At 64.9% G+C, this 10,181-nt stretch overlaps 1 protein-coding gene across 1 annotated transcript in view; it reads left to right on the plus strand.

Moving 5' to 3' along the window:
- LOC129523153 (collagen alpha-1(I) chain-like) overlaps positions 1-8,597 on the plus strand; it is a 28,490-nt gene extending 19,893 nt beyond the window's left edge. Inside the window, exons 8-16 of the mRNA XM_055345775.1 lie at positions 186-343; positions 672-885; positions 970-1,138; positions 6,119-6,281; positions 6,629-6,708; positions 7,142-7,217; positions 7,585-7,817; positions 8,162-8,394; positions 8,531-8,597. Coding sequence (XP_055201750.1) covers positions 186-343; positions 672-885; positions 970-1,138; positions 6,119-6,281; positions 6,629-6,708; positions 7,142-7,217; positions 7,585-7,817; positions 8,162-8,394; positions 8,531-8,597 — 1,393 coding nt within the window. The remainder of the gene's footprint in view (positions 1-185; positions 344-671; positions 886-969; positions 1,139-6,118; positions 6,282-6,628; positions 6,709-7,141; positions 7,218-7,584; positions 7,818-8,161; positions 8,395-8,530) is intronic.
- Positions 8,598-10,181: the final 1,584 nt, after the last annotated feature.

The raw sequence follows: 10,181 nt of genomic DNA on the forward strand, positions 1-10,181 counted from the left end.
CGGGGCGTCCTTCCCTTCTGAGCGAGGCCCCGGGAGGCCCAATGAGGCCGTGGGCCCTGCTGTCCCCCAGCGGGTGGGCCCGACCTGGGCCTGCTGCCGGGGCTCCTCCCCCGGGACACGTTACCAGAGACGCCGTGGTCCCCGCCGTGCAAATTGAGCTTCTGAACTCTTGGTGACAACCGCAGCGCCCGTGTTCCCTTTGCCATCCCTGCGCCCTACACCCCGGCTGCCGTGGGGCCTGCTGCGGGAGGAGGCTCGGCAGCCCCGGGCCGCGGGGTCACGCAGCCCCTCACGCGGGGTCGGGACGCTCCCTGGGGGCCGGCGCTGGCAGCAGCCGCCGCTTGTAGCTGGTTGAGGGCGGCCACGGCTGGGCCAGGCGGGCGCGGTGACCCGGTCAGGGGCCGCCCTGCGCTCGCGGGCCGGGGCGAGGACCGCGAGGGAACGGCCCTTGACCGGGCCGGGGGTCCAGGGCCGGGGTGCTGTCTGAGCCCAGGCTGACTCGCCACCAGCCCCCCCAGGCCTGGTCACCGGAACCAGCCGTGAGGGGCACGGCAGGGCCTGAGGGTGGCGGCTGGAGCCACAGGCCGGGCCCGGGGCGGAAGGGGCGATGCTGCGGGGTGTCCGCGGCCTTCCTGCTGCTGCCGGCCCCTGCGGCCCGTGTGTCTCCCCAGCCCCCTGCCCCCCGGCGGTCTTGTCTGTGCTGTGGCTGGAGGGGGGACCCCTGGTGGCCTCACGGGTCGCAGAGACCCCGGCCCTGGAGCTCCTGGGTGCCACGGGGCCGCCGGAGGCCCTCGAGTGCCAGAGAACTCAGAAGCCTTTTGTGTTCAGGGGTGACGCCCAGCACGACCCCCGCTGGCTGGGGGACTTGGCTTCTGTTTCCGGGACGTGAGGGACGTGCCAGCATGAGGGTCTCGACCCACCTGCTCAGAGGCCGGGTCCTGTGGGTCCCCACCCGGGGTGCACCTCCAGCATCCCCCCACCGGGCCCCGAGGGCTCAGCACTGCAGGTGTCCGTGTGTCCTGCAAAAGAGGGGGCAGTCGGAGCCGCGGGTGCCCGTCTGCATCGGGAGCTGACCCGGTGGCTGCTTACTCGCCTCTGCCACGGGGTCGAAGTGTGGGACAGGTTCAGGGCGTCCTGGGTGAGTCCCGGCTGGGCCTCTTCTGGGCTGCAGGACGTGGGCAGGACATTTCACCCCCCTGGGGGCAGCTCCCTCTCCGGGTCCCATGAGGGTGTGTCCTGAGCCCCACCAGGCAGGTTGCTAAGTGAGAGCACTGCACAAATCGTGGGCGCCAGACCCGCACACAGAGCGCCTGATTCAGGGGGCCCCTGTCTTGCTGCGCTCGGGCCAGGGGACCCGGGAGCCGTCGTCAGGAGCCACCCCGAGTCCCAGGGACACAGAGTGCCCACTGGGCGAGTGCCCACAGGCGGCCTGAGGGCAGGGGGACGGCCCGCGGTGCCAGCACGCCTTCCACCCGCCACGGAAACAGAGGTCTTCTTTCTCCGCTCGTCCGGCCCTGGGACCACTGCGTCCCCCCCAGGGGCGCCCCCTGCAAGCCGGGGCTCTGCCATGGGCGCGGCCGGTGGGCAGGGCAGGCGGCTGGGCCTTCCGTGGGCTGCAGCCACAGGTGGCTGGGGCGCCCCACGTGCTGCCTGGAGCTTGAGCGCCCTCTGCTGCTGCCGCGGGCGGAGGGGCGCCCCAAGTGTCCTGGGATCCCCCCCAGGAAGGCCTTGAGAACCTGGGCGTCTCGGTCAGAAACTGAGGGGTGCCGGCCACTGCGGGGGAGCGAGCGGCGTGGGACCCCGTCAGACCCCGCCCCTGCGCCCCCTTCACCCCCTTCACCCCCAGCTCCTTTCTGGGACCCCCTGCCCCTGCACGGAGCTCCTCTGGGCGGTGTGAGGGCTGTTCCCCCAGAGGCAGGTGCGCCCCGGTTCCCGGCTGCACCTGAGTGCACATGTGTGCAGGTCACCTCCCCATCCCTCGGGGTGAGTAGAGCCCCCGGAAACTGCTAGGACAGGCAATGCGGCACACATGTCCCCAAGAGCAACTCGTAGGCCTGCGGGTGCCCATCAGGTGTGACCTAAATTGGGAAGCCCCCCCCCCGAGGATGATGGGGCCGCCCCGCGACCCCCATCAGCCAGGACAGCAGGTTCCTCGGGGCCGGAAACTCGCCCGGTTTGCTGTGACTCCGGCTCATGCTCCTAATAAGTGATGTAGGCACGAAGGGGGGGCAGGGAGAGCTGGGGGGACACAGAGGGGCCCCCGTCCCCTCCTGCCTTCTCCTGCCCCCTCACCAGCCGGCCACTCCAGGACCTGCCACCGTCACAGGCTCCGCGTCCCTCCCATCTCAGAAAGCAGCAGTAAACTCCCCTAGACACGTGACGGGGAGGAGGCGCGCTCTCCTGAGCTCCAGGTCTGTGTGGGGCCAGGCACCCGTGGGTGCAGGCCCGGCTCGCCTGTGGGGCGGGCATCGGGTTCTCCATGCTTCCCCCTCATACAGCTGCTGCCACACAGCCCCCAGGCAGGTGGCACCCGGGAAAGGGACATCGGGCTTGGCCAGCGACATGCCCCAAGGGTCCCTGGCTCCGCGAGGGCCAGCTCTCCGCGCTGCTCAGCGATGTCTGCGGCTGGGACCGTGCCGGCGCCCAGGAGGTGCCTGTGGTCCTGACACACGTGTCTGCTCCATCCCGCCCCTCAGCTCTCGCTGGCGTCCATCTGAGCAAGGGCACGGCCGCTCGCCCACCGTCCACAGCGAGGAGGGCCACAGGGGGCCGAGGAGACCCGGGAGCCCCCTCTGGGCGCCCAGCCCTCGTGGGCCCCCGGGGGGCTCGGGTGCAGCAGGGACACGGAACGCATGGCTCTCCCGAGCACCCTCTTCCTTCCCGGGATGTGCCAAGGGCGTCACCTCTCCTTTGGGGGCCACCTCGCTGGGACGAGAGGCAGAGTGGCCGCAGGTGTTTGGGAGCATGGGGCTCCCCAACAGAGAGCAGCCCTTCCACCAGGGACTCTGGGACGTGGGGGCCCCACTGGCAGCCGCGGGCCAAGCCCTCGGCGCCAGCGTCCTGCGGGTCGCCTCATCCAGCCCCCGCCCGAGGGGAGCGTTCGGCTCAGCTACCACCTGGATGCCCCGGGGATGCGGTTTCCAAGGAGAAGGCGCCGCCTTCCTTCTGACCCCCCCCCACTGGAAGAGAGGCCCCTCTCCCCCTCTCCCACACTCCGCGGCTTCGAACCAGAGGGGTCTGGCTCGCTCCCAAGGCCCCTCCTCATCTGCAACGTCTCCACGCCTGAATGAGTGAAGCCAGCTGTTCTCGGGGCTCGTGCCACCGCCCGGCCAAGCCTCACCCCTCCAACTGGACGCCTTCCAGGTCGGCGCAGCACTGCTCCTCCCTGGGCCCTGGGGCCCCTGCTCCTAGGCCCCTCTGCGTCCCGCCTCCTCCTGCCATTCCGGGTGGCCTCTTGGCGCCTGACCCCCGACCTCCAGCACCCTCACCTCTGTGGTGCTCTCCCTCCCGAGAACCCGCTGCCACCCAGGGTGCCCACTGCTGACGCGTCGCTCTGCCTGGGAAGCCGGGCCCTCCTGGCTCACGGGCTGCTTCCCATCTGTGGCCTCCTCCCCGCCAGCCTGCGCCCCTCGCCACGACCACCCTGCTTCATGTTCCATGTCAGCCAAGTTTCGTGTCTCTTTGCTCAGGTCCACTGGGAAAAATCATTCCAACCACTTGCCCGGAAAACATAACCACTCAACTGTGGCGGTGGCTTCCCGCTGTCACCCTTGCTGCCAGCAGCCCTGGTCACCCCTGCGCTGGTGACCTCACGCCGGCCCTGAGGGCCCAGCTACGCCTCTTCTATAGGTTGTCACAGACCCCGCTGCTCCTCCACCTGCAGACACTGCCCACTCTGCCGTCTAAGAAACGTGCAGGTGCTCTTTGGGGGAATCTGGATCCTACGCCTGTACCCCCGCTGCAAGGAGTTTAGGATGGAGGAAGATGAATGAACATTTGTCCGTATTAATGACCCCGTCTATTTAGTAAGGAATCAAACACGGCGGATCCGATGTAAATTGTTATCACGCTTCCCCGGAGAATATCTGTAAGGCTTCCTCTGCGCCCACGTGTGAAACTCTAGGCCTCGGAGCAAAGTAGCTGGACCCGTTTCCCCACATCCTCACTGGTGTCTTGTGGGCGCTGGATGTGAGCTCTGCAGAGGGGTTTCTGGAAGCTGGACCAGAAACTCTTCACCCACCAGCCCAGAGAGGCAATGTGCATTCTCGTGTGCACCTGGACCCCGGGTGGAAAAATCTTTCCTGAGAAACCGGACCCCAGTCCACCCCACGAACACATCAGGGGATACAGATTCACACCACACGGAATCCTAAGCTAAGAAGTTACCGTTTAATGAGCCCCGGGCCCGTCCTAGGTGTCCGGCATGAACAGAAGTGGAACCAGGCCTGAGGCACGCTCACCCCGCCCCACCCCAGGGCCTCCCACGGCACGCGCGGGGTGAGCCTTCCCCGGGGGTGTGCATTCACCCAGACAGGCCGGATTAGCACACCTACGAACTTCATCAACTGAAGCGCCCTGAAAGGAAACATAAAATTCGAAATGAATAGATGGAAAATGAATGAACTGCAATCCTAGGTAAAGAACCGGATTTGAGGAGGAACCAGAGCAAACTTCTAGAAATGACCATGTAGAGATTTGGAATTTGAACTTCCTGTGACACTTAAACAGCAAATTAGATTCAGTCAAAGAGAGAATTCATGAACCGGAAGACAGAGTTGCCACCCCCGCCCCCCCGCCCGCCCAATTCATGTTGAAGTTTTGACTCCCAGGACTTCAGAAGGTGGCTGTATCTTTGTACAGAGTCTTTAAAGGGTCAGTAAGTGAAAATGAGGTCGTTGGGGGTGGGTCCTACTCCCGTAGGACTGGTGTTTTTATTAGGAGAAGAGATCAGGACACAGACACACACAGAGGGACACTCGTGAGAGGTCACAGGGACAGGACGGCCACCTGCAAGCCCAGGACAGGGCTCAGGAGGAACCAGCCCCGCTGATACCTGGGTCTGGTGGCCTCCGGGATGGGAGCCTCCAGGGTAGGGAGACGGTTCATTTCTGCTGCTCCAGCTGCCGGGGCTGCGGTACTTTCCTACAGAGCAGGACACAGGAGGGAGGACAAGCTGAAGGAAGGAGTAAAGGCGCAGGGCTGGAGCAAGTCTGGGAGGCGCATCACCTACCCCAGGAGCCCCGAGGGAGGTGCTCACAGCTGAGGGAAGGGAGGTGTGTGTGCCCAGGAACCCACGGTCAGGAATCCTCGTGTTGGAGAGGCACACGGAGCTGGAGTGGAGCACATAGACCTACGTCCCAGCTGGTATACTGCGTGCCAGTGCCGTGAACCCCCCAGAGTAGCACCCACCACCACCTCTTGGCCTTTCTCCCCCTTCCTGGTCCACGGCGGACATGTGCTGTGTGTGACCACGTGAAGCGGGCTGTGGGGCTGTATTTCCTCCCGTGAGAGCCCCGTGCTGTGGCCAATTCGGCCTCAGGTCAGCATGCGTTGAGTCTGCACACGCATATGGATCGTTGCCTGTCACCCGCTCTTGCCCCTGTGGGTGCGTTTTATCATTTCATCGACAATTGAATAAACACAGAAGGCGACTCACTGCGGCGCCCTTGGGCTCGTGGCGTCTCCTTCTCGGGCCTCTCCCCGGCTTCCCGCCCTGCAGACCTGCCTCCTCCCATCTCTTCTCCCCTCGTGAGCTGCTTGAATGAGTGTGTGTGTGGGGGGGGCACGTCCCAACGAGAAGGGGACCAGCCTCGCGTCTTTTACTGCCGTCGGGGTGCTGACAGCTCGGCAGCACACAGGCCCGCCCCGGCCGCCCTCCCGAGCCCCCCCACCCCCAAAGACTGGTTCTTCTCCTGTGTCCTGTGCTCCCGGACAGAGCACCAGCATCCTAGATGCCCTGCCAGGAGCCAGGCGGCTTGCCCGCTGTCCCTCGGGCACCACCCACCTCCGACCCACCGGGTGCCCCGTGGAACTGATGGGTCTCAAAGCCTCTGTTGCTTGGTCCCCCAAAAGCAGGGCCGGGGGGACCCCCTCTTCCCTGAGACGGAGACCCTCCCAGGCTGGCAACGTGAGCCTTCCAGACACTGAGCTCTGGCTAAAGATCCAGAGACTGATTCTGGGAGCAGATCTCCGTTTCCCGTCACAGCCCCCGGCGCCCCGGGGCCACGGCGTGGGGCCCTCCGAGTACCGTGGGGCCCGGCGCAAACACTCGGGAAGCACAGGCCCGCGGCGGCCAGAGGTTTTAGTTATTTCTGCTTTGTAAAACAAAACAAAACAAAAAATGCAAACACATTACTGTGAGGAAATAGAACAAAATGAAAAAGTTCTCACTAGGAGGTGGGATTATGGTTAATGGTTATTTTCTTTAAAAAAATTTTGTTTTATGTATTTATTCAGTAATAAGTGTACATGACTTTCACAAAGGAACAAAATATTTTCCCCAAAGGCATCTGCGTGTAGACGAGGTAACCCCCCAGCTCTGTTGGGCAGAGACACGGGGAAGGGTGGGGAGGAGCCAGGTGTGCGGCTCGCCTCAGCCCTGCCCGGCCTCCCCGCCCCACCCCTGCAGCTCTTCTCCCCGAGGACGACGAGCCCCCCATGGCAGGTGTCAGCTCCTCCTGGAGAGGTCAGCCGTGCCGGAACCTACTGGTACTGGGGGGGGGGGTGCCGCCGATGGGCCTCACAGGAGCCCGTGCCCCCAGCGCTCTCCCCTCTGCAGCTGACCACCCAGCCTGCCTCCCCCTGAGCCCGGGAAACTCATAGGGGTGCAGGTGAGCCCTTGCCCGTGTCCGCAGCCACCTCTAGGGAGCCTTGGGGCTCGCTGTCTGCAGACTCAGCCGAGGGCGGGTCAGGAGCAGCGCCTCTGGCTGGAGGAGCCTGCACCTGCGGGCCCCACTGAGGTCCCCACTACGGGCGCTTGCCACGGCCCTGGCCTTCCTAGACGTGGGGGCCTGGGCCCATCCCACAGCCCTGCGGCCCCTCAGCCTCCCGGGAAAGCTGGACGAAGTTACCACCGGGGCTCGCGGGCCTGCATGACGCTGCTGTGGGTGGGCTCCTGAGGGACCCACGGCTGTCCGTCCAGGGCCAGCTCACCCCGGGACCCCGCGGGGCCATCCCCTCATCCTGCTCTCGAGACTTCGTCCCCGTGGAAGGGGCAGGTGCTTTGAGGAGGAAGGGGCTGCAGAGGCCTAACCCCCGGGGCAGAGATCCGCGCCCCCTCTCAGGAAACACCCCCCTCACTGCACCTTCCCGTCTGGGGGACCCCCTGAGGGTCCTTGCCTGTCTGTGCCTTTCCTGAGCATCACCCCCCAGTGTGTCTCCTAGGAGCTGCTCAGTCTGACCCACACTGACCTCAGACCTGGGGTGTGTCCCTCACAGGGGACTTCAGTCCACCCACCTCAGCTCCCACCTGGCCCTCAACCCCACCTGACCAGCTCCTGGGGTGCTCCCCCCTGTGAGCAGCTCCTGGGGAGCTCCCCTGCCTCTCGCTGCCCGCTGTGTCTGGCCCGAGGCTCTGTCCCGCAGCACCTGCAGGCCCGGGGCTCCATGAGGCGTCTGCCCCGTGTCTCTTCGTCATCGCGGACTCAGCACGTCCTCAGCTCGGGCCCGCCGTGGCCGTAGGACCTCGGTGCTGCTGGGGCCACTGCTCCACGGCCCTGTGCACTTCGAGGTCCCCCCAGTGCTGGGGTGTGGGGCTGCACCCGGCCCCGCAGGCCCCTCTGCCCCCACCTGCCCGAGCTGTGCGCCTCAGGATGGAGGTGTCCCCTCAGGGCCAGGCCTCCCTCCCAGCCGCACGGTCCCAGGCTCTGTGGCCCGGGGGGCGGCCTCACTCCTGCCCAGGGGGTGTCGGTCCCTGTGGGCAGCAGGATGTCCCCCGGAGCCCCCTCGCTGTCCATGTCTCCGGACCACACCCCCTGGGGGCAGGAAAGCTGGAGGCCAGAGGATGGGCATCTTCCCAGCCCCCTGAGCCAGCTGTGAGGAGGAGGAGCCAGCGCCTCCCGGCACAGCACAGCCCTGGACGGTCCCCGCTCCTCCCGCTCCGGGCTGGTCCGCGTCATGTCAGGGGGTGATCTCCAGGGCCACGTCCTAGGGCTGTGTTCAGCCTCCGGCTGCAGAGGGCAGCTCCCGGGGCCACCGACCGCTGGGCTGCGGCCCTGGTCTCCTGGGCACCTCCGGCCAGCGGGCTGTGCTGCTGAGAAACGAAGCGGGGAACCCGGGTGGGCTGTTCACCGCGCTCACCCCGCAGCCATCGCCAGCCTCGGGGTCGCACCGTGAAGCTCCTTGTGACGTGCAGCCCCCAGGAAAGACGCTCGCAAAGACCAAAGGGAGCAGCCTGTGTGTTGTGTCTCAACACCCCCGATTCTCTGTGGGCTTGGGGACCCCCTGCCCTCCAGGGCGGGAGCGCCCAGGCCACCCCCCGCGGCCCTCCTGCTGTCCGTGACCCCGGCCTCCACGACCCCTGCCGGGGCAGGTGCGTCCCCGAGCTGACTGCGAGGCCCGCTGCCCTGAGCACCGACACGGGGTGCTGCTGGGACTGAGTCCACACCCCCGCCGTCCCCAGCCCCGCCGCAGCGAGCCCAGCACACGCTCGCCGTTTGACTTGCAAGGTTGTCCCGGGATCTCAATGGGGAAACGCGTGGCCACGTCCTGGGCCCGACGGAGTAGTGGGTTGTCCGAGCGGCGTTTGCCGTCCGGAGTGGGTGCTTAGTCGTGAGCTCTCCGACGGGGGAGAAGGATGGGCCGGGGTTCCCGGCAAGGAGAGGCCATTCCTTCTAGGCTGGAGTCGGAATAATCAGAATTTTCCATTACTTATTTTTATGTGTTGCAGGCAGGGGTGGCTCAGGGCAATAGGAAGTTCTCCGGATTTTTTTTTTTAAAGATTTTATTTATTTATTCATGAGAGACACACAGAGAGAGGCAGAGACACAGGCAGAGGGAGAGGCAGGCTCCATGCAGGGACCCCGACGCAGGACTCGATCCCAGGACCCCGGGGTCACGCCCTGGGCCGAAGGCAGATGCTCAACCGCTGAGCCCCCCAGGGGCCCCAAGGTCTCCAGATTTTGAAGGGTGATAATCGCTCACACATTTTAAAAGTGGCTCCACAGTGAGGCACCAACCTCTGTGTTCAGAATGATCCCCTTTTGATAAAAAGCGAAGCCCTGACGGGGAAGTGTGCGGGCGTGCTTTTCACAAACACAGAGAAAGGGGAGCAAGGAACGAGAAATAAACCGGGTTCCTCTGGAGAGCAGGGTGGGAGGTCGCTGTCTTTCTACGCTCGTGTATGTTTTACTTCCAGGGATCGTAAGGATTCCGTGAAACGAGGCACAAAGAGCAGCAAGACCGCGTGTTTTCACCACCCGCCCTTCGGAGGTACAATCACCCGCCCGGCGTTACAAGGGGAGGCAAAGCAGGTCGTCTTCCTGTCCTTGCTCACAGCATTTATCGAGCTCCTACTGTGTGCACATCGCAAAGAGCGGCCGCAGGGACGCCCCCTGCCCTCAAATAGCCCAGAGCCAGGGCTTGACCCCGGGCTGGGCTGTGCTTTGACTGCGTCCCCGAGACGCCCCGTCCGGGCCTCCCTCCTCCCAAACCGCCACACGATGCCTTGCACACGGCAAACACTCGCCAGTCCCCATTTTACAGACTCATTTGTTAATTCACTTACGTGTCTATTATCTTCGTGAACGTTCATTGAGCACCTCCTGTATACCACGCTACGTCCGCAGGCCGGACGAATACTTGAGAGGCTGCGGAGCCGCGTGGCCAAAGGTACGATCAGCGACAGCGCCCCGTGTGCCCCGGGACCCCGGGAGGGGGGCATCTAAGGCTGGTGGGGGGTCTCGGAAGTCCGGATGGGAGTGTCGCTCGGGCTGAGTTTTGTAGCGAGAAGGAACCTGCCAGGTGAAGAGGAAAAAGCAGCAGAGTCAGAAAGAACAGAAAGAAAGTCAGAAAGAACAGGAGTGCACCATGCAGGTGCCCTCCTTTCCTGCTCACGCGCACTGGCCCCGTCCGCTCCGTGCTCTACGACGGACAGCGCGCACCGCACTTCCCTCCCCGCCCCGAGGATTCTAGTTTATAAATGAGCGACAGGCGCCCGTGGGGCGGGCTGCGTGCCTGGCAGG

This window comes from Nyctereutes procyonoides, unplaced genomic scaffold (genome assembly GCF_905146905.1).
Source record: "Nyctereutes procyonoides isolate TBG_1078 unplaced genomic scaffold, NYPRO_anot_genome, whole genome shotgun sequence".
NCBI lineage: Eukaryota > Metazoa > Chordata > Mammalia > Carnivora > Canidae > Nyctereutes > Nyctereutes procyonoides.